The 25,179-nt window shown below is 34.3% G+C and overlaps 1 protein-coding gene across 1 annotated transcript in view; it reads right to left on the minus strand.

Annotated features, from left to right (window-relative positions):
- CYLC2 (cylicin 2) overlaps positions 1-25,179 on the minus strand; it is a 33,470-nt gene that overhangs the window by 4,887 nt on the left and 3,404 nt on the right. Inside the window, exons 2-4 of the mRNA XM_059143029.1 lie at positions 16,050-16,090; positions 14,444-14,565; positions 10,361-12,786 (exon numbers count right to left, since the gene is read on the minus strand). Coding sequence (XP_058999012.1) covers positions 10,978-12,786; positions 14,444-14,565; positions 16,050-16,090 — 1,972 coding nt within the window. The 3' untranslated portion in view covers positions 10,361-10,977. The remainder of the gene's footprint in view (positions 1-10,360; positions 12,787-14,443; positions 14,566-16,049; positions 16,091-25,179) is intronic.

The following is a 25,179-nucleotide window of genomic DNA, read 5'->3' on the forward strand; positions in this document are numbered from 1 at the left end:
TCTATATGCATGGGTTTATGCACAAATGTGTGGAAATTTTGCAGTACACTACTGAACAGCCAGTGGGTCAAAGAAGAACTCAAAGGGAAATTAGAAAATGTTTCAAGATAAAAATACAAAATACCAGGACATATTGGAAAGAGTAAAAGCAGTACTAAGAGGAACGGTTATAGAATTAAACATGTACATTAGAAAAGAAGAAAGATCTTAAATAAACAATCTAACTTTATAGCTCAAGGAATTAGAAAAAGAATAAAGCTAGCAGAAGGAAGAAATAATAAAGATTAGAAGAAATAAATGAAATATAGTACAAAAGTACAGTACAAAAAATCAAAACTGACTTGCTTTTTGAAAAGATAAGCAAATTTGAACAACCTTTTACTAAACTAGGAAAAAAAAAAAAACCAAACAAGATAAGAAATAGAACAAGAGACATTTACAAGGGAAATGTCAGAAATTAAAAAAAAATGATTATAAGGGACTAGTATGAACAGTTATACACTGACATATCAGATAAACTAAAGAATGGATGAATTCCTAGAAGCATACAGCCTACCAAGACTGTATCATGAAGAAATAAAAAACCTCAAGGGAGTAATAATGAGTTAGGAGTTTGAACTAGTAATGAAAAACCTACCAGCAAAGAAAATTCATACAGAATGCAAAACAATTTTAAATGCACAACTAATATGTTTTGGGTCAGCTTTATTATTAGCACAAATAATGTAGCATATACATATAGTTGACCCTTGAACAACATAGAAGTGCAGCACCCAACATAGGGTGCTATCCCCCCTGCAGAGTTAAAAATCTACATGTAACCTTTGACTTCCCCAAAACTTACCTAGTAATAGTCTGCTGTTAACTGGAAATCTTACCAGTAACATAAACAGCCAATTATAACATATTTTTGTATGTTATTTGTGTTACATACTTTATTCTTTTTTTTAAATTTATTTTTTATTTTCAGCATAACAGTATTCATTATTTTTGTACCACACCCAGTGCTCCATGCAATCTGTGTCCTCTATAATACCCACCACCTGGTACCCCGACCTCCCAGCCCCCCGCCCCTTCAAAACCCTCAGATTGTTTTTCAGAGTCCATAGTCTCTCATGGTTCACCTCCCCTTCCAATTTCCCCCAACTCCCTTCTCCTATCTCCCCATGTCCTCCATGCTATTTGTTATGCTTTATTCTTAAAATTAAGCTAGAAAAAAATGTTATTAGAAAAAACATAAGGAAGCAAAAATATATTTACAGAACTGTACTATAAAAACTCGCACATAAGTGGACCGCACATTTCAACTCTGTTTTGTTCAAGTGTCAACTATATTCATCTTTAAAGGCCACTTTCAATTGTAAAGAAAATAGGTAATCAGTGCCTTCTTTTCTTTGCAGTAGCCCTTAAGCCAAGCTCCTTTGCACTGTAGAAAACAACAAAGGGCCAATAGGCAGAGTTGTGAAATTGGATATTTTTCAATAAAAAGAGATAACTGTGTTTTCTGAGAGTAAAAATGAAGCTAACAAAAAATAGACCAATCCCCTGCTCTCCCTATATGAGTGAGGCACAAGTAGTTATTTGCTGATGTTTAATAACTGTCTCTCTGGAAAGAGAGACATAAGATTATTATAAATTTTATATAGAGAATGTATACCACAGTTTACATGTAATAATAAATACACGATATTATTATTGTAAACTATTGTAAACTCAATAAAAGAACTAATGAACAAATTCCGTAAATTCATGAAATATAAAATGAGCTTACAAAAATCAGTTGTGTTACTTTATTTTGTTTCTTATAGTTCATTTTTAAAAAATTCCACATATACGTGAAATTTATATGAGATATTTAGAAACGCTTATATCACACAGACTCTTAAGTACAGGGAATAAACTGATGGTTGCCTAAGGGGAGGTGGGTAGAAGGATGGGTGAAATAGATAAAGAGGATTAAGAGATATAACTTGCAGTTATAAAATAAGTAGTCTTGGAGATAAAAAGTACAGTGTAGGAGATTTGGTCAATAATATTATAATAATGTTTGATGACAGAAACTGCATGGTTCATGATGAGCACTGAATGATATAGAGAATTGTTGAATCAATATGTTGTACACCTGAAACGAATATAACATTGTATGTCAACTGTATTTCGGTTAAAAAAAAAAAAGTTGTGTTCTCTAATAACAACCTATTTGAAGAAGGAAGGACATGAAGAAAATGATCCTATTTAACAATAGCATAAGAAAATAAAATACTTAAAAATAAACACAACCAAGGAGGTGAAAGATAATGAATACAGAAAACCATAAAACATGGATGAAAGAAATTAAAAAACAGATGGGAATCATTCTGTGTTCATGGATTAGAAAACTTAATATTGCTAAAATATCTCTACTGGCCAATCCAGAAGTCTCTAGATTCAGTGCAACCCATATCAAAATTTCAGTGACATTGTTTACTAATATAGAAAAAACAATTCTAATCCTTAAATGTAACCATAAAAGACCCCAAGGAGACAAAACCATTTTAATGAAGAAGAACAAAGCTGAAGAAATCAGTATTCTAATTTTAAAATCTATTATAAAGCTATAGTAATTAAAACAATGTGGTGCTTGCATGGAAATAGACATACAGACAAGTAGAACATAATAGAGAGCCCAGAAAAAATCCACACATTTATAGTCAACTGAGCTTTGAAAGGGATGTCAGGAGTACACAATTAGGAAAAAATTGTCTCTTCAACAAATGGTGTTAGAAAAACAATATTCACATGCAAAAGAATGAAAATAGGCAATTACCTTATCCTGTACACAAAAATCAACTTAAAATGGATTAAAGCCTAAAATGTAAGACCTAAAAATGTAACCCTAGAGGAAAATTTATGAGAAAATATTTATGATTTCGGTATAGATAATGCTTTTCTTGAATCTGACAACAAAAAGCGCAAACAATAAAAGCAAAAATAGACCAGTGGTGCTACTTGAAAAGATATTTTCATAGCAAAGAAAACAGTCAACAGAGTGAAAGGCAATTTATAGAATGGGAGAAAATGCTTATGATCCAATTAGCTTTTAAAACAACATTTCTTGGGGCACCTGGGTGACTCAGTGGGTTAAGCCTCTGCCTTCAGCTCAGGTCATGATCCCAGGTCATCCCAGATCATGATCTCTGCTCGGCAGGGAGCCTGCTTTCCCCTCTCCCTCTCTGCCTGCCTCTCTGCCTACTTGTGATCTTTGTCTGTCAAATAAATAGACAAAATCTTTTAAAAAAACCAACAACAACATTTCTTAAGGAGCTAATATGTATACTGCAATGTAGATATCACTGAGGATGTGGAATGATAATGTGTGACCCTTTGAAATAATCTCATGAATACTAGCAATTGAAAGGAGACCATGAATGGCATAAGAGATCATATGTATCAGATGTAAAGTCCAGATGTATATTTCTTGCTATAGTGTGGATTATAATACAGCCATGAGTAAATTTTTTTTTCTTCAAACTTTTAGGTAGAGAAAGTCAATTATCATATGATTTCACTTACTTGTGGAACATTAAGGAATAACATGGAGGACATCAGGAGAAGGAAAGGAAAAGTGAATTGGGGGAAATTGTAGGGGAAGACGAACCATGAGAGACTATGAACTCTGAGAAACAAACTGAGGGTTTTGGAGGGGAGGGGAGTGGGGGTTGGGTGAGCCTGGTGGTGGGTATTAAGGAGGGCATGTATTGCATGGATCACTGGGTGTGATGCATAAACAATGAATCTTGGAACACTGCATCAAAAACTAATGTGAAAAAAACCAGAAAACTAATGATGTATTTTATGATGACTAACATAACACAATAAAAAATTAATTAATTAATTTAAAAAATTCTGGTTTGTCAACACACAATATGATATTGGGTTTAGGAGTAGAATTCAGTCATTCATCACTTATATACAACACCGAGTGCTCATCACAAGTTCCCTCCTTAATACCCATTACCCATTTAGGACATCCCTGCTTTTTTTCAATTAGAATAACATGTTAAAGGTGTAGGACAAAGCTTGAACTATTCCCAGCTATGAAACAGAGTACTGGCACTTTAAGTTCTGTGAAACACAGGTGGGAAATACTGTTTTGAGTATAAAACAAATTGTTACTAACATTATTATTTATTATATATGTTAAAATTATTATTGATAGTGGTTTTATTATAAGTAAAGAAATTGATAACATCTAAAGATTCTTACAATTTTAGAAAAACCAGTTTCTATTTTATATTGGGCATAATGTGATGTTTGCTTCCCCTATGTAAAACAGAGTTCTTAAAAAGTATTCAAATCCATTAGTATGAGTATTATAAAAGTCCTCATTACAAATTATAAAAATTTGGAAAAGCCACAATAAATTTTCTAAAGAAAACAAAACAGTACAAAATGTAGAAATTTGTGTTCTCACCTTAATAAAGAACATAAATAAATCCTCATTCCATGATTAGAAATCTTGCAATGTTTAGTAGTCATGCTGTGTAAAAACATTCATGCAAGCATGACTGATCAGGGATAAAGATGAAAAAAACAAACAAAGCAAAACAAATAAAACAAAACCCCAAGAAGTTCTGGTAGCCTGTATAGACATTTAGTTCATAAAATCACTACATATTTCATAAAATTTTCCATACATCATCACATTAAGAAAACACTGCAGCCTGCTATCCAGATTGCCACTAACCATCAAAATTACCTTCTTTGGGACTTTCCCCTTTTTGAAAGGACACTAAAAATTATTTTAGTTTGACTTTACTGAGACTGGCATGTTTCAGTTGAGGATTTTGGAAAGGCTCACCCCAAGTATGTCATACTTGTCATTAGGTACTCCAACTCGTATTTATTCATTTACCTAACCTATAGTTAATGACTGTGTCCTATATGCTTGGTATAGTTCTGTTATGAAGGTACAAACAGTAAATAAGTCACATAATTTTCCTTTCCCTGGTGGAGCTTTTATTCTTGTGGGAGAGATAGGCAATATGCAATACGTGATTTATATGATAGATAAATAGATACAGACACAGGTGGTTTTGTATGTTACATCGAAGAATAAAGCATGTTAGAAGATAGAAGTTAGTAGGTAATAGGGAAGTGATGAATGACAGAGCAGACAGTATCAAAAGTACTACAGACCTAAATGTAAAATACAAAACTATAAAATTCCTAGAAGATAATATAAGAGAAAATCTATATGACTATGGGTTTGCTGATGAGTTTTTAGATACAAAATCAAAGGCACAATCCATGAAAGAAAAAAAATGATTAGCTAAACTTCATTAAAAAAAAAAATCTACTCTGTGAAAGACACTGTTTAGAGAACAAGACAGGACACACACTGGGAGAAAAATATCCAGAAAATCTGGATAAAGGATTGTTATCTGATAAAGGACTGTTACGAAAATATATGAAGAACTGTTAAAACTCAATAATCAGAGAAATAAGTCACCTGATTAAAAAAATAAACCAACAGATACCTCACCAAAGAAGATAGTCAGCTGGCAAATAAAAATATGAAAAAATGTTCCACATTATATGCCATCAGGGAAATGCAAATCAAAACAACAGTAAGATACCACTACACGCCTATCAGAATGACCAAAATCTAAAACAGTGGCAACACAAAATGCTGGGGAGGGTATAGAGCTATAGGAACTCTCATTCATTGCTAATGGGAATACAAAATGGTCATCATAAAAGCTACCATAAAAGACAGTTCAGAAGTTTCTTTTATATGTGTATGTTATAACTATATCTATATATCTATATCTATAAATAGATGACACTCAAAAAGCTGTGTAACCAGATGACCTGATGATTTTATGGAGATAAGTATACACATATATACCTGTGAAACCATCCCCACAATCTATACCATAACATATCCATAATGTCCAAAAGTTGCCTCCCACCCTTTTAATGTATTATCACCATTTGTGTGATAAAATACATAAGATCTTCTCGCCAATTTTTTAAAGCATAAAATACTTGTCAGAAAACTGAACATACTTTTATCACATAATCCAGCCATTGCACTCCATGGTATTTTCCCAAATAAGGTGAAAATATTTGTCCTTGAAAAAACCTGCACATAAATGTTTATAGCATCTTTATTCATTATTGCCAAAATTTACAATCAACTAAAATGTCTTTTGGTAGGTGAATGGATAAATAAACTGTGGTACATCTAGACAATGTAATACCATTCAGTGCTTAAAAGAAATGAGCTCTCAAGACATGAAAAGGCATAGAGGAATATTAAATGCATATAACTAAATGAAAGAAGTCTGCCTGAAAAATCTACCTATTCTATGATTTCAGATACATGACTCTGGAGACAGTGAAAAGATCAGTGGTAGCCAAACATAAAAAGCACAGAGGAATTTTAGGGCAATGGAACTACTCTGTCTGATACTGTAATGTTTGATATATGTTATACATTTCTAAAAAAGACCTCGAATAGCCAAAGGGATATTGAAAAAGAAAGCCAACGTTGGTGGCATCACAATTCCGGACTTCAGGCTCTATTACAAAGCTGTCATCATCAAGACAGCATGGTACTGGCACAAAAACAGACACATAGATCAATGGAACAGAATAGAGAGCCCAGAAATAGACCCTCAAATCTATGGTCAACTAATCTTCGACAAAGCAGGAAAGAATGTCCAATGGAAAAAAGCCTCTTCAATAAATGGTGCTGGGAAAATTGGACAGCCACATGCAGAAAAATGAAATTGGACCATTCCCTTACACCACACACAAAAATAGACTCAAAATGGATGAAGGACCTCAATGTACGAAAGGAATCCATCAAAATCCTTGAGGAGAACACGGGCAGCAACCTCTTCGACCTCTGCCGCAGCAACATCTTCCTAGGAACAACGCCAAAGGCAAGGGAAGCAAGGGAAAAAATGAACTACTGGGATTTCATCAAGATCAAAAGCTTTTGCACAGCAAAGGAAACAGTTAACAAAATCAAAAGACAACTGACAAAATGGGAGAAGATATTTGCAAACGACATATCAGATAAAGGACTAGTGTCCAGAATCTATAAAGAACTTAGCAAACTCAACACCCAAAGAACAAATAATCCAATCAAGAAATGGGCAGAGGACATGAACAGACATTTCTGCAAAGAAGACATCCAGATGGCGAACAGACACATGAAAAAGTGCTCCATATCACTCGGCATCAGGGAAATACAAATCAAAACCACAATGAGATATCACCTCACACCAGTCAGAATGGCTAAAATCAACAAGTCAGGAAATGACAGATGCTGGCGAGGATGCGGAGAAAGGGGAACCCTCCTACACTGTTGGTGGGAATGCAAGCTGGTGCAGCCACTCTGGAAAACAGCATGGAGGTTCCTCAAAATGTTGAAAATAGAACTGCCCTATGACCCAGCAATTGCACTATTGGGTATTTACCCTAAAGATACAAATGTAGTGATCCAAAGGGGCACATGCACCCGAATGTTTATAGCAGCAATGTCCACAATAGCCAAACTATGGAAAGAACCTAGATGTCCATCAACAGATGAATGGATCAAGAAGATGTGGTATATATACACAATGGAATACTATGCAGCCATCAAAAGAAATGAAATCTTGCCATTTGCAACAACATGGATGGAACTAGAGCGTATCATGCTTAGCGAAATAAGTCAAGCAGAGAAAGACAACTATCATATGATCTCCCTGATATGAGGAAGTGGTGATACAACATGGAGGCTTAAGTGGGTAGAAGAAGAATAAATGAAACAAGATGGGATTGGGAGGGAGACAAACCATAAGTGACTCTTAATCTCACAAAACAAACTGAGGGTTGCCGGGGGGGAGGGGGTTTGGGAGAAGGGTGTGGGATTATGGACATTGGGGAGGGTATGTGCTTTGGTGAGTGCTGTGAAGTGTGTAAACCTGGTGATTCACAGACCTGTACCCCTGGGGATAAAAATATATGTTTATAAAAAATAAAAAATTAAAAAAAAAAAAACCATAGAATGTACACCACCAAGAGTGAAACCTAATATAAATTTTATGTTTTGGGCAATGATGATACATCAATTCAAGCTTATTAATTGTAACATACTACTCTGGTGGTGGATGTTAACAAATGAGAGGAAAGCTACGCGTGTGTGGCTATAAGAGATAAGTAGGAAATCTCTGCGACTTCTCATCAATTTTTTTGTGAATCTAAAAATGCTCTAAATATAAAATAGGTCTGCAAAGGTAAAATTTAAGCTGAGAAAATAATTTTAAATCAGCAATATGAAGTTCTAGAAGAATTGGGTTATAGGCAGAGGAAACAAGTTTGAAGCCTTGAAACTGTTATGATTTGTATAGTTAAATGTAGAAAGAAATCCAGTGTGACAACAGCATGATAGGCAATTTTGCTACCACATGAAGGCAGATAAGCAGTCAGAAGCCAGATTATTAAAGCTAGAGAAAAGAAAAGTTTATGTTAAATGTAACACCAATATACTAGAAGATTCAGAGTAATGAAGGAACATGATTTCTGTGTTGAGAATGAGATGTTGGGTGGTGGTCAACGATGAAGTAGGCTGCTTTCCCTGCATTTAGGGGGCTTTGGGATTTCCAAGTGAAAAGAAATGCTGATTGGACTTCTAGTGTAGAAATGATAGAAATGGAATGAAGTAGATCAATTCAAATGTTTTGGTGGTAGCCAGGCAGGACTCAGCAATAGATAAACATGGTGAAAAAGAAAGAATTATGAGTGACCCACCAGATTTAGATTGAAGTTTAATGTCAGCATCATTTACTGAATTGGTGAAAACCTGGAGAAAATGGTTTTGGATGGAGAAAACAGGTTTGAGTTCTCTTTGGGACCTGTTAATTTTGAGATGTCTGGAAGACATTCAAGCAGATGCTTTAACTTAATATTTAGACAAATGCTTTTGGAATTGAGTGGAAAAATCACTAGGTTTCAACAGAAAAAGAATGATGTATAAAACCATGGGAATAGAATGGAATAATTTTAGAGAAATATATAGACAGAAAAGAAGGGCACTGCAATTGGAACTCCAAAAGGTTGGGGGGACCTTCATGCATTTCGATAGAATAATAAAGTTAGGAGCTCAGTTATTCTAAAACTATACCTTAAATTTTAATCTAAAACTTGATTTTTGAATATCATATTAGAAAATAATCTAAGAGATTTTTTTTTAGAGGAATAGAGGCTTTTAAATGAATCTCTAAATCCTTAGAAAGATGCTAGCATTTCCAGAAAATTTTGAAAATCTGACTATATAATTTTACTTACAAGCAGAGAGAAAGGAAGAATGAGTTCTTGCAAGAGGGAGAGAATATTGGGGCAGGATTTGACTCTGTCATTACAGCTGATTCAGATCTGCAAGGTAGGGCCACCTCAAAGACCATAAGTTACAAATGGCCATGAATCCTTCAGGAGTTGATGTAGGGTAACAGGGGCCAATGTTTTAAGGGCAGGTAACAATTATACCTCATTATTCATATAAATCTAGTTCTTGAAAACATGTGGAACTAGGAGTATCAAGGAGAAGCTTTATTTTACATCCAGAATTTATACTGGGAGAGATGAAAGGGAAAAAAAATCACTTAGCAAGTTCTGCAACAATGTTGAGTTTATCTGAGAGAATTTTAAAGAGATTTAATTGCTACTAATTGGATATTTGAAGAGTTTTGCATTTTGCATTATGTTTTTCTTTTTTTTCTCTTCACATTAATAGGACTTATGGATCACAAGAGAGTTTAATATAGTTATAAAGATATAAAATAAATAGTTTTCACATCTAAATAATATGTAGATGCTTTCACTCTATTAGACTCTATTGAATGCTGGTGAATTTGGTTTTGCATATGTATTAGCAATTTACAAGGCATCTCTTTAATTCACCTTGTTTCAATTTACATATGTTGGTAATTTGGAAATTTTTGATTTACATCCTGTCTTAAATGGAGAGAACTTGGTTACTATTTTCTGTTTGAGGAGAAAAAAAATATCTTGATAAGTAAGTAGTTGTTAAAGTTAAGATGTATCATAAATCAGTCTCCTCGCTCATGATAAATAGTTCTACTTAACTTTTTCATTGATACTTTTAAGGTCTTCATTCTAATGTATTCTCACCAAATTCACAAGTAATTTCTTGTTAATAAGAAAGCACAAAGTAAATGCTACTGCATTTTGCCAAATTCCAATAAAAACATAGTGAACAGATTCCACAGATTTTTATAAGAATGGCAGGTTTCAATTCAGACTTTAAATTGACTCAGTTATAGTTTAATCCAATTTGGCTTATTATTAAACAAAACTAACTTACCAAGTATGTTTATCTTGGCTTGGAAGTGGAACATTCAACATCCATCAACCTGGTTATGGCTGTTTATACTTCAGGGATGGTGGTATAGGTTCACAAGGAAACCATATTTTCTCTTTCTTTTTAAAGAAATGCTACCTTCAATTTGTATTTGTATTTATTTGCAAGTGCAGTTTCTGATTTTTTTTTTTTGATTCTCTCATTACACCTATGGTATTTAAATCTGTGGATGCAGCTTCAGACTATTTGATTCTGTAGATTGAACATCTGCCTCCTTGGATTATTTTGGAGTCTTTATTTATTTTTTATCCACAGATCCAGTGTCATTAACTTCTGCATCCTGATTTGAATATTCTTCCTTGAACCTTTCTAGGGATCTTTCATTGAATCTTTCATATCCCCAAACTTATCATAGGTATCATCCAAGTCCTTCAATGATTCATCACTTTTAATTTTTCATATCTTTCTTATATTTTGTGATGCTTTTCTGGGTCTTGCTTTATATTCTTCTTTGCCCCATTTAAAAAAAATTATTTGATTCTTTGAATTCCCTTGTCACTCATATTCAGTTTCAGACTACTAAAATTGTTATCAAATGCTTTTGAATTATTATTCAAGGTTTATTTGCCCTTCTTGGCATCCTTCTTGACATCTTTCTTGGAATCCTTCTTGGCATCCTTCTTGGCATCCTTCTTGGCATCTTTTTTGGCACCATCCTTTGATTCAGTATCTGTCCCACTGGCCTTCTTTTCATCTTTCTTACCTTTTTTACTCCCCTTTTTCTTTGCATCTTTCTTGTCTTTCGATTGGTCATCTTTCTCTCCTGTTTTTTTTGTATCTTTTTTCCCATCCTTATCCTTCTTTGCATCTTCAGATTCTGTAGACCCTTTATCCTTCTTTGGGGCTTTCTTGTCTTTCTTGGCATCTTTCTTGGCATCTTTCTTTTCGGCTTCAGATTCTGTACCTGAATCCTTGCCCTTCTTTGGGGCTTTCTTCTCTTTCTTGGCATCTTTCTTTTCATCCTCAGATTCCGCACCTGATCCCTTGTCCTTCTTTGAGGCTCTCTTTTCTTTCTTGGCATCTTTCTTTTCATCTTCAGGTTCTGCACCTGACCCCTTACCCTTCATCGAGGCTTTCTTCTCTTTCTTGGCATCTTTCTTTTCATCTTCAGATTCTGCCCCTGACTCCTTGCCCTTCTTTGAGCCTTTCTTTTCTTTCTTGTCATCTTTCTTTTCAGCTTCAGATTCTGTACCTGACTCCTTGCCCTTTGCTTTCTTCTCTTTCTTGGCATCTTTCTGTTCAGCTTCAGATTCTGTACCTGACTCCTTGCCCTTCTTTGGAGCTTTCTTCTCTTTCTTGGCATCTTTCTGTTCAGCTTCAGATTCTGTACCTGACTCCTTGCCCTTCTTTGGGGCTTTTTTCTCTTTCTTAGCATCTTTCTTTTCATCTTCAGATTCTGTACCTGACTCCTTGCCCTTCTTTGGGGCTCTCTTCTCTTTCTTGGCATCTTTCTGTTCAGCTTCAGATTCTGTACCTGACTCCTTGTCCTTTGCTTTTTTCTCTTTCTTAGCATCTTTCTTTTCATCTCCAGATTCTGCACCTGAACCCTTACCCTTAATCGAGGCTTTCTTCTCTTTCTTAGCATCTTTCTTTTCATCTTCAGATTCTGTACCTGACTCCTTGTCCTTCTCTGGGGCTTTTTTCTCTTTCTTAGCATCTTTCTTTTCATCTTCAGATTCTGTACCTGACTCCTTGCCCTTCTTTGGGGCTTTCTTCTCTTTCTTCACATCTTTCTGTTCAGCTTCAGATTCTGTACCTGACTCCTTGTCCTTCTTTGAGGCTTTCTTCTCTTTCTTGACATCTTTCTGTTCTGCTTCAGATTCTGTACCTGACTCCTTGTCCTTCTTTGAGACTTTCTTCTCTTTCTTGACATCTTTCTTTCCATCTTCAGATTCTGTACCTGACTCCTTGTCCTTCTTTGAGGCTTTCTTCTCTTTCTTGACATCTTTCTTTTCATCTTCAGATTCTGTACCTGACTCCTTACCCTCCTTTGAAGCTTTTCTTTCTTTTTTGGCATCTGTTTTTGCAACATCTTTTTCATCTCTAGTTCCTGTTTCTATATCTTTATCTTTCTTTGACTCTTTCTTAGTTATTTTTGGCTCCTTTAAAACTGTGGGTTCTGTTTCTGACTCTGATATGTCCTTCGTGTCTTCTTGCTTGTCTTCTTTACCTTTCTTAGGTGTTTCTGGATATATAGGTTTTTCTGCATCTGTTACCTTAGTATCTTCTTTTGGCTGATGGGTTGGTTTATATGGACGCTGCCTCCTGGCAGCTAAATATTCAGATGGTCTCTCAGAAATTCTCATTAAAGAACTGTGCATCCATAACGGTCGCTTAGAAACTTCTTTTATTTTTTCTGAATCATATATCTGGAATATTGGTTAGAATAAGAATGAACAATTTGTATGTTACACAGCTTTTATTACCACATACCAAATGCATTTTAACTTCAACCATTAAAAGATTTTAGATTTTGATAAATAGTGGATAAATTGTAGATGTCATAGTTTACTCTGCTTTTCCAATTTCATTCTTTTTTGGACTAATGGGTAGTCATGTCTCATTGTGGGCCCATTTCAATATAGAGGATCTTCATAATTCCCTCAAGCCATTATGTTAAAATTGATAGTGAGGACTAACTAATGACATATCAGAATCTTTCTTCACAATCAGAAAAGGCTTTCCACCCACCTTGGTGTTCTCAAAAATTCTTAGAATATCTGCCCCTGCCCCCCCAAAAAAATATCTGGCCCACTTTCCATTCCTAGGCTAACTCAGAAACTAAGTGTAATAGTTTCCTGTTCCGGCATGTCCTGGTCTCTATTATCACATTCAAGGTCTCTGGAATTTGAAATGCTACCTGTAGTTAAAAGAAAAACCTGAAATTCTGACTAAGCAAAATATAAATTGAGTATTATCAGATAGGAAGCTACAATAATAAAAGCTGTAACATTTGATGCACATAACTTTGTGCAGAATGGTGCATTTTTTTTCAACTTCTAACCAAGTGCTTGCAAAATCTCAAGGGCAAAAGTAACAAACTTTGGAAGTGATGTTAACAAACAATGGAAAAATAAATTGAATAAAGAAAGAAAGGAAAAACAAAGAGTGTGAAATGACAGAATAAGCTAGGATCACTACTAATTGTAAACATTCCCTAAAATAAGCAAGAGTTGATGATAGTCTTATATTGTGAAACTTTTTAAAAAAACTTCTCATATCCCATGATGACTCTAGAAACATTGAGAAATACTTCTAATATTCAGAATCCTGAATGATATATTACATAAAATGAGGAAGCATTAAAACATTATCAAGATATAATATAATCCCATGACTCTAATGAGGGAGTTTCCCCAGCTGGAGGGTATATTTTCTGAATGTTCATACTAACTGTAACATTAGGATTTCCAGAATTTTGTGCTTCTTGGACACATATTTTCTATATTGTGGTGTTACTAAAGAAATATGAAATAAGGGGACAAGGTTTATACGATGAAATGCAAATAAAAATATCTACTTCCTTCATGTATTGAATTTGAATTACCTTTAACTGTGCTCTCCAATATGGTATTTAAAAGCCACAATTGAATTGAATTGAACTGAGATATAAAATTCAATTCCTCAGTTGCACTAGCCCTATTTTATTTTATCTTTTTAAGATTTTATTTATTTGACAGGGAGAGAGAAATCACAAGTAGGCAGAAATCACAAGAGAGGCAGGCAGAGAAAGAGAGAGAAGAAGCCTCCATGCTGAGCAGAGAGCCCAGTGCAGGGCTAGATCTCAGGACCCTGAGATCATGACCTGAGCTAAGGGGAGAGGCTTAACCTACTGAGCCACCCAGGCACTCCAACACTAGCCTCATTTTAAATGTCCAATAGCCACATTGGAATATAAAGCCATAAAATATTTCTATCATCACAGAAATCCCATTGATCAGTGCTGATCTATAGCACATAACAGCTATAAAATGTGTTTTCACAGGTTTAGCACTAGTAGAATTACATGATCCTTCCAATACTCACAGGAACTGCATTGTCTCGTAGTTGGGATGGTTTTGATCTTCTTTTTTTTCCTGGCCTTGGTGGTTTGGGAAATCTCAGGGCAAAGTGTTGCTGATTCCATGATTTTTTGCTTAATTCACTGACTAAAATAAGAAGACATTAAATGTTCTTGAGTAAATAAAATTTCATCAGAACTAAAGTGACAGTAAGATAATAGATTTCATGAATGAACAAATGATACAAATTATGGCTTCATTCATTTAGTTATGTTTGAAATTCTCTATCAATATATTAAAATAAAAATTTATTTTCTATTTTGATCAGTTTTATAGAAAACTATATAATTATTGTGAAACTAATATGGTCTGTAACATAAATGCAAAAAAGTTCTTTACTGTTTTTTTCTTTTCAGCATAACAGAATTCATTGTTTTTGCACCACAAGCAGTGCTCCATGGAATACGTGCCCTCTTTTAATCTTCTATCTCTCCCAGTCTAGATTTTTGCTTTAGATCCCTTTTGGTTAGAATACAGTTTTTTTGAAATCAGAAAACATGATAACTACACTTCAGTAGCCTCGAAAATACTTAGCACAGACAGTACTTGTTTTAAAATATTCAATAAATATATGATTGATTCTAAATGTTACTGATTAAGCTTCCTTTAGCAATTTTCCAAGGTATAGGAGCAAATGCTATACACATAGAAACTTCACTGTTGTTATAAGTGGCATATTAATGAAGTAAACTATAAATACAGTGTACCTATAGAATTGGGACTGTGAGGGAAAAGTTTCCTGGAAACTATAAGGAAATGGTTAAAAATAAAATAGTTAAAAGATGTTTGGGGTACCAATGCGAGTGAGAGAGATTTTTCATTTCACTTAAACATGTGCAGTATAATACTTCATGTAAGAGATAATATCCTTTCTTGTGTATCTCCTAAAAACAGGATCAATGAGAACATATACAGAATGAAAGGCATATTTAAGCTCAATATATGAGGGAAAACTGTTGGGTATATGAATTCCTTCAACATCAAATTGGTGAATTTTTATAAGGAAGATATATCTGTCATGAATGTAGTGGAAGTCATTGCAGACATGGGTGAATTGTTTATCCAGTTTCTACACTACTTTTCAAATATAAGAGTATCTGATTGTGTGATTTCTAACATGTATGATTTCTAACATAACAGCTTTATGTTGCTGAATATATTGCTTAAACTTTGTTGGATTCAAAAACAAAGTATCTTTAGAAAATGTTTGCCAAGTCCATGAGAAAGTTGATTTTTAATGATATTCCATGAGCTACTTACTGCTTTGTCACCTTGAATAGAGGATAATAATCATTTATCCTTGAAAGTAATCTTAATCTGGGTGGCTCAGTCAGTTAAATGGCTGCCTTCAGCTCAGGTCATGATCCCAGGGTTCTGGGATGGAGCCCCACATCAGGCCCCCTGCTCAGTGGAGACCCTGCTTCTCCCTCTCCCTCTGCCTGCCACTCGGCCTACTTATGCTCCCTCTTTCTAGCTCTCTGTCAAATAAATAAAGAAAATCTTAAAAACAAAAGTAATCCTAATCCTAAAATTAATCATATTTCAAAAATAAATATTGAATTTTTTCTTACCTGGAATGTAGTTATCATATGTTCCAAAGTTTATTTTTTGGCTATTAAAATAAGAGGGAAATGTTTTAATTAATTTACATACAATCACTGTATTTAATGATCATTATTATAATGATCAAGTGTAAGCACTTGCCATCACCAACTAGAGTAATATTTTGAATTTTCAGATCTCTACTACTATGTAAGATTACTTGATCCTAGAAAAAACAGATGAGTAAATGTGTGGTTTTAGCACAAACTTCAACATAACTAAAATAGATAGAAACATTTAAAAATTATCAAATTGCCATATGTGAAATAAAGATTTTTTTTAAATTGTGAATTCATAGTTGAATTATTTTTCTCTATCTCATGTTCCAAATTTTCTTGCAATTGAATTTTGGCAAAGACATCACTTTAAAAGCATTGTTTAAGCAAAATGAGATTCTCAAAATATTCTCAAATTTAAGCAAAGCCAGATCATTCAATGGCATACCTTTATGTCTGTAAACAAATGTGTGTGTTGTGTATGTGTCTATGTCTGTCATTGTGCACCATAAGTGTTGATACAGATTCTAATATTTTTTTTTTTTTTTTGTTTTTTGTTTTTTTTTTTTTATTTTTTATTTTTTATAAACATATATTTTTTATATACATATATTTTTATCCCCAGGTCTGTGAGTCACCAGGTTTACACACTTCACAGCACTCACCAAATCACATACCCTCCCCAATGTCCATAATCCCACCCCCTTCTCCCCAACCCCCTCCCCCCGGCAACACCCAAAGAACAGATTCTAATATTTTTTTAAATTTTTGTTCTCTAGGAATGCTGAGAAATAAAACTATGTTGTAAGGTATTTTTCATTTAAAAGTTTCTATTTGCTTTACTACTATGCAAACTTGTTTATTTTCACAAACATGAATTTTAAAATCTCATTTTATTGATTTGTAATGGAAACATATATTAAGATCTGATAGAGAAGTATTATTTTACAACATCCCATTATATTACAGAAATAAAGCCCTGTTGATCACATGTGAGTTTTGGGCTTACACACACAGAAACACACATGCTCACATAGTATTTTACTTATTTTGACATTATGTAAGTATTAAGAAAGAAGTACATTGTAGAATCTAAACAAACAAACAAAACCCAAGCAAATAAAAAGCAGAACCAGATCCAGGAACAGAGAGAAGTGATGATTGCTGGGGGTGGGGGGGTGGGGTGTAGTGAAGGGGTGTAGAAGATAGAAGTTTTCAGTTATAGAATGACTAAAGCATGAGAATATAAGGCACAGCATAGGGAATATAGGCAATGACACTGTAATAGTGTATGTTGACAAATGGTAGGTACACTTGTGATGAGTATAGCATAATATATAAAGAAGCCTAATTGTTATGTTGTTCACCTGAAATTAATATAACATTGTCAACTATACTAAAATTGAAAAAAAAATTGAGGAATAAAGTACATTAAAATACATACCCTGATATCTTTATTTAGGCTCTATTTCTCAACACAATACTTGGCACATTTTTGTCACTCTGTAAAAATTTAAATGATTTTGATGCACCTGGGTGGCATAGTCAGTTGGGCCTCCTGACTCTTGGTTTTAGCTAAGGTTGTGATCTCATGGTCATGGGATCCAGCCCCACATGGGGCTTCATGCTCAGTGGAGAGTCTGCTTAGGACTCTCTCTCGCTCTTCCTCTCCCTCTCCCCCTGACCCCTTGACCTCTCCTCAAATAAATAAATCTTTTAAAAAATGGTAGCATCTGGATGGCTTAGTTGGTTGAGCATCTGGCTTTTGATTTTGGCTGGAGTCATGATCTTGGGGTCTTGGCATTGAGCCCTGCTTTGGGATTCTGGCTTATGCTCTCTCTCTCTCTCAAATGAAGAAATCTTTTTAAAAAATTAAGTGATTTTAATTGAATAAAATTTGGGATATATTGACCAAAATGTTGTCTAGTCCAGTGGTTTTAAAAATTTTGTATTTGAATTCCAATTAGTTAACATATAGTATAATATTAATTTCATGTGTATAATATGATTCCACACTTCCATACAACACCCAGTACTCATTGTAAGTACCCTCCTTAATCCCCATAACTTATTTAACCCATTACCCCACCCATCTCACCTCTGGTAACCATTAATTTGTTCTGTTTTGTCTGTTTTCTTGGTTTGCCTCTCTTTCTCTTTCTCTCTTTGCTTTTTTTTTTTCTTAAAATCCACATATGACTGAAATCATATGGTATTTTTCTTTCTCTGAATGACTCCTTTCACCTAAGCATAATATTTTCTAGCTCCATTCACACAGTTGTTGTTTTTTAATTGAGAGCATGCATTAAAAATTACTTGCCTTACCATATCTAAATCTCTAGGTTTGGATCTAGCCAATATACATTTATAAACTCCTAAAAAGTTTTTGATGTGCAATCATGGTTATGAACATCTCTGTTTTAAATACTCTGAAAGAGAAAATATTTCAAGTTCATGAAGCAATATTATTAAATTTGAGATTTAAAACATTATACATAGGCCAGATCCATTAATTCCTTATATAATCCCTAGGTCATGTTCTTTAATCACCAAACAATTGAATTAGAAATCAAAACCAAAATTATATAGAAAATACCCAAATTTTTTTTAAAAAATAGTTCTTTCTAAATAACCAGCAGTCAAACAAAATCACAACTCATAAAAAAGAAGCAACTAAATAATAACATAGAATCAAAAATTACAGAATACTGCAATAAGTTCAGAGGAGAACTTAATAGATTTAATGTCTTACATTAAAAAGTTTAAAATTGTTTTTCTTTAAATATTTTATTTAATTGAGAGAAAGAAAGAGGATGAGCTGGGGGTAGAGGTAGAGAGGGAGAAACACACTCCCCACTAAATATGGAGTGCAACATGGGGCTTGATTCCAGGACCCCCATATCATGACCTGTGCTAAGGGCAGATACATAACTAACTGAGCCCCCCCGGTGCCCCTAAAACAGTGTTTTTTGTTTGTCTTTTCAGATTTTATTTATTTGACAGATAGATAGTAAGCATAAGCAGGGGGAGTGAGAGAGGGAGAATCAGGCTTCCCTGTGAGCAGGGAGCAGGATGTGGGAGTGGATCACAGGATGCTGTGATCGTGACCTGAGCCAGAGACAGCTGCTTAACAAACTGAACCACCCAGATGCCCCTAAAACAGTGTTTTAAATCCTTGCTTTAAAATCAGGAAAATATCAAAATAAATTCAAAGTTAGAATAAACAATAAATCTTTAAGACAGAATCAAAGTGAAAAAAATTAGAGTAAAAAAATCCCTAATTTGATTTTTGTAAAGATTTTTAAGATTTATTAACTCCTAGTAGAACTGATAAAGAGAAAACACAAATTACCAATATCAGGACTGATGTAACTTTTATAATTACATAGATTTTAAAGCATAATGGGGAATATTATTAATAATTTTATAACAATAAATTCAGCAACTTGAGTGAAATAGATGAGTTCCATTGTAAAACTAATTTAGCAAAACAGACACATGATTAAATAATAAATATATGACTAGACTCATAATTATTAAATAAAATGAATCCATTATCAAAAATCTTCCCAGAAAGAAAAGAACAGACCCCAGCCAGTTTTACTGATAAATTATTAAAAGTTAAGGAAAATTAGTAAATCCACAAATTTTTCAGAAACGAGGAAGAAGAGAATGTTTCAACTCATTTCTGAGACCAATATAAATAATTCTGACACCAAAACTTCTTAAAGACATTACCAGAAATGAGTATGATAGACAAATACCTTGCATTAACACAGACACAAAAATTTTTTACCTTCCTAAGTAATCTTACTGAACAATGATATAAAATGGCAGACATCATGGTTATTGAGATTTACTTTGTGGAATGTAAGATTAGTTTAACATGTGTAAATCAACCCATGTAATACTGAAAATAACAAATAAAATTCATTTGATCATTTCAAGATGTACAGAAGAATTTTTGAAAAAATAACATTCATAATTACAAACTCTGAGAAAACTAGAGATAGAGGACATCTTCCTCAAATGGATAAAGTGTCTTCAAGCAATACTTGCTTCCTTTCATATAAAACAGAAGGAGATACCACATTGTTGAGAGTCCTTATACTTTGAATTTATTATACATTTTAAAATGTACCACAGATATAGTTAAAGGTAAAAGTAAGGACAGGTGTATTCTGTACTAAGATTATATTTTTTCAGATTAAGAAAAAAAAATGGCAGTTACTTGTTTACTCCTTTAAAGGAAAAAAACAAAAACAAAAACAAAACAAAAAACCCCACACACCTTGTCCAGTAGTAATATAAAAATAGATTTTTGTCCTAAAAAAAAGTCCCTGATGTCTCCCTACATTATGATCTCAAATGTTTATTTAGGAAAACCTAAACCCAGCACCCTTTCTACATCATGAATACATGACATTCCACAATGTTAAGGGGTACCTTTTTTACTTAAAGCTCACTCATATATGGAATCTAAAACACAATGCAGAATCAGACCTATAAATACAGAGCACAAACTGATATGTCAGATGGGAGGAGGATTGAATGGATGGGCAAAATGAGTGAAGGGGAGTGAGACATACAGACTTCCAGTTAAGGAATAAATAAGTCATGAAATGAAAGGTACAGCATAGAAAATATTGTCAGTGATGCTATAATACTATTCATTTTATAGTGACACATAGGAGCTATACTTGTTGGTGGCAAAGCTCAGTGTATAAACTTGCCCAATCATAATGCTGTACACCTGAAACTATGTCAACTATGCTCAAATAAAAAGTTTTTAAAAGAATAAAAAAGAATCCTGAGTTTAAAAATAAAAGGCTCAGAGATACTGATATTGATATGGAAATATTAGGATGTGTGCACTGCTCCTGAAGACAGATTCTGTGGCATCTGTTTTCCATTTCACCTTGGTTAAGATGAAGTATTAGTTATTTTATGTGTGTGTGTGTGTGTGTGTGTATCCAGAGACCTTAATTCAGAAACCAGTTATATCAAAAAAGAACAACCTAGGGTGCCTGGGTGGTGGTTAAAGCCTCTGCCTTCAGCTCAGGTCATGATCCCAAGGTCCTGGGATCGAGCCCCACATCGGGCTCTCTGCTCAGCAGGGAGCCTGCTTCCTCCTCTCTCACTCTCTGCCAGCCTCTCTGCCTACTTGTGATCTTGCTCTCTGTCAAATAAATAAATAAAATCTTAAAAAAAAAAAAAAAAACCTTCAAATTGTCAAGATGGCAGAGAAGTAGCAGGTTGAGATGACATTAGGTAGCAGGAGATCAGCTAGACAGTTTATCAAACCATTCCGAACACCTACAAATCCAACAGGACCTTGCACTGAGGAGTGGAGCCCCAATCCCTCCAGTCCTCCGGGCCAGAAATTGGGAGGCTGCCATTTTAATTCCCATCCTCCAAAACTCTACAGAAAGCATTCAGGGAGCAGAAGCTCCTGAGAGCGAACCAGAGCAGATTACTTAGCCCAGCCCCTGGCAAGGATGGTGCAATTCTGCCTTGGGCAAAGACACTTGAGAATCATTACAACAGGGCCCTCCCCTGGCAGATCAGAAAGAAATCCAGCCAAGGTCAAGCTCTCTTATCAAGGAGAACAGCAGAATTCCAGAGGAAGAGGAAGCAAAGCATGGAATTCATGGCTTTCACCCCATGATTCTTTAGACTGCAAAGTTAATTTTTTAAATTTTATTTTTTATCTAATTTTTTAAACTTTTCCCTCTTTTAACGTTTTTTAATGAGTTTATCTTAACAATACCTTCCATTAAAAAAATCTTTTTGAGCCTTTATTATTATATTTATCCTTCATTATATCTAACTTTATTTTTTGTATATACATAGGGTTTTTTCTTCTAAAAAATTTTGGGATACAACTTCTAATAAAAATATACCCTAAATCTACCACAGGGCTTTGTTCTAGTCTCTAGCCTCAGCAAATTCTCTACAATTTCTTTTTCTTTCTTTTCCCAACCAACTTATCTTATCAACTTCTTTTTTAGAATTTTTAAAAAATTTTCATCTTTACAGTCATATTCCATCCCTTGTGTTTACCCGTATTTATATATATTTCATTCTTAAAATTTTGGAAGGTAGTTTCTTCTAAGAGACTAAAGTACTCCCAAAATTAAGTGGGTGGCTCTGTTCCATTCACCAATCTAACATCTATATTTTCCTTTATCATTTTTTCCTTTTTTTAAAAAAAAAAAATTTGAACTTCTTTTTACCCCCTTTCTTCCACCCATGATTTGGGGTTTCTTCTGATTTGGTTAATGCACATTTTTCTGGGGTCTTTGCCACCCTTTTAGTATTTTATTCTCTCATTCATCTATTCTTATCTGTATAAAATGACAAGGCAGAAAAACTCAACAACAACAACAAAAAGAACAAGAGGCAGTACCAAAGGCTAGGGACCTAATCAATAGGGACATTAGTAATATGTCAGATCCAGAGTTCAGAATGATGATTCTCAAGGTGCTAGCTGGGCTCAAAAAAGGCATGGAATATATTATAGAAACGTTGCCTGGAGAAATAAAAGCCCTTTCTGGAGAAATAAAAGAACTAGAATCTAACCAAGCTGAAATCAAAAAAGATATTAATGATGTGCAATAAAATGGAGGCTCTTACTGCTAGGAAAAATGAGGCAGACGAGAGAATTAGTGATATAGATGACCAAATGACAGAGAATAAAGAAGCTCAGCAAAAGAGAGGCAAACAACTACTGGACCACGAGGGGAAAATTCAAGAGATAAGTGCTACCATAAGATGAAACAACATTAGAATAATTGGAATTCCAGAAGAAGTAGAAAGAGAGAAGGGAGCAGAAGGTATATTGGAGCAAATTGTTGTAGAGAATTTCCCTAATATGGCAAAGGGAACAAGCATCAAAATTCAGGAGGCACAGAGACCCCCCCTCAAAATCAATATGAATAGGTCCACACCCCACCATCTAATAGTAAAACTTGCAAGTCTTAATGACAAAGAGAAAATCCTGAAAGCAGCCTGAGATAAGAAGTCTGTAACATATAATGGCAAAAATATTAAATTGGTAGCAGACTTATCCTCAGAGACCTGGCAGGCAGAAAGAACTGGCATGATATATTCAGAGCAGTAAATGAGAAAACTATGCTGCCAAGAATACTATATCCAGCTAGGCTATCATTGAAAATAGAAGGAGAAATAAAAAGCTTCCAGGACAAACAGAAACTGAAAGAATTCGTAAATACCAAACCAGCTCTACTGGAAATATTGAAAGGGGTCCTCTAAGCAAAGAGAGAGCCTAGAAGTAGTAGACCAGAAAGGAACAGAGACAATATACAGTAACAGTCACCTTACAGGCAATACAATGGCACTAAATTCATCTCTTTCATTAGTTACCCTGAATGTAAGTGGGCTAAATGACCCAATCAAAAGACACAGGGTATCAGAACAGGAAAAACAAAAACAAAACAAAACAAAACCCATAAATATGCTATCTACAATAAACTCATTTTAGACCCAAATACACCTCCAGAATTAAAGTGATGGGGTGGAAAACAATTTACCATGCTAATGGACATTAGAAGAAAGCTGGGGTGGCAATCCTTATATCAGAACAATTAGATTTTAAGCCAAAGGCTATAATAAGAGATGAGGAAGGACACTCTATCATAATCAAAGGGTCTGTCCAACAAGAAGATAGAACAATTTTAAATATCTATGCTCCTAACGTAGGAGAAGCCTACTATATAAACCAATAATAACAAAATCAAAGAAACACATCGACAATAATACAATAATAGTAGGGGACTTGAACACTCCCCTCACTGAAATGGACAGATCATCCAAGCAAAACATCAACAAGGAAATAAAGGCCTTATGACACACTGGACCAGATGAACAATACAGATATATACAGAACATTCCATCCAAAAGCAACAGAATACACAGTCTTTCTAGTGCACATGGAACATTCTCTAGAATAGATCGCATCTGGGGTCACAAATCAGGTCTCAACTGCTACCAAAAAATTGGGATCATTCCCTGCTTATTTTCAGACCACAGTGCTCTGAAACTAGAACTCAATCACAAGAGGAAATTTAGAAAGAACCCAAATACATGGAGATTAAAGAGCATCCCTGTAAAGAATGAATGGGTCAACCAGGAAATTAAAGAATTGAAAAAATTCATGGAAAAAAATGATAATGAAAACACAATGGTTCAAAATCTGTGGGACACAACAAAGGCAATCCTGAAAGGAAAATATATAGCAGTACAAACCTTTCTCAAGAAACAAGAAAGGTCTCAAATACACAACCTAACTCTACACCTAAAGGAACTGAGGAAAGAACAAAAAGAAAGGCTAAACCCAACAGGAGAAGAGAAATAATAAAGACCAGAACAGAAATCAATGAAATAGAGACCAAGACAACCTTTTTAACTTTTTGCAGATTTTTTTCTTTTTTTTTTTAATTTTAAAGATTTTATTCATTTATTTGATAGAGAGAGATCACAAGTAGGCAGAGAGGGAGGCAGAGGTAGAGGGGGAAGCAGGCTCCCTGCTGAGCAGAGAGCCCTATGTGATGTGGGGCTGGATCCCAAAACCCTGAGACCATGACCTGAGCTGAAGGCAGAGGCTTAACTCACTGAGCCACCCAGACGCCCCTTTCTTTTCAAATAATTAAATTAGACAATATTCTCAAAAGAAAAACAAATAATAAAGGATGCTGATGATGTGTTTTTGTTTTTGTTTTTGTTGTTATTTTTAATGAGAAACTTCAAAAATTGTATCTAAATGTATCCTGATCTAGAAAATCTCTTGACTGTCCTGGAGAGGTAAAGGGAGAGATGCTCTCACCAGCAGAACCAGATTTAGGTGAAAGAGTGGCAAAATGCTATTTATTTCTAAAGGTTAAATGTATTGGATTACTTATGCCATGTAAATTTACATAGGGAGTGAGGACTAGAGTATTCAGATCATGGCTATTTTGGGGTCCTATAAACTCTTTTCAGTTGAAAATTCAAGAGAACTAAACATTTATCAGTAACCCTGATTTAAACAACCTTAAGAAACACAGAAATTTTCAACCACACCATTGGGTTACATTGTACTAGT

Source organism: Mustela lutreola, chromosome 12 (genome assembly GCF_030435805.1).
Source record: "Mustela lutreola isolate mMusLut2 chromosome 12, mMusLut2.pri, whole genome shotgun sequence".
NCBI classification, from domain to species: domain Eukaryota; kingdom Metazoa; phylum Chordata; class Mammalia; order Carnivora; family Mustelidae; genus Mustela; species Mustela lutreola.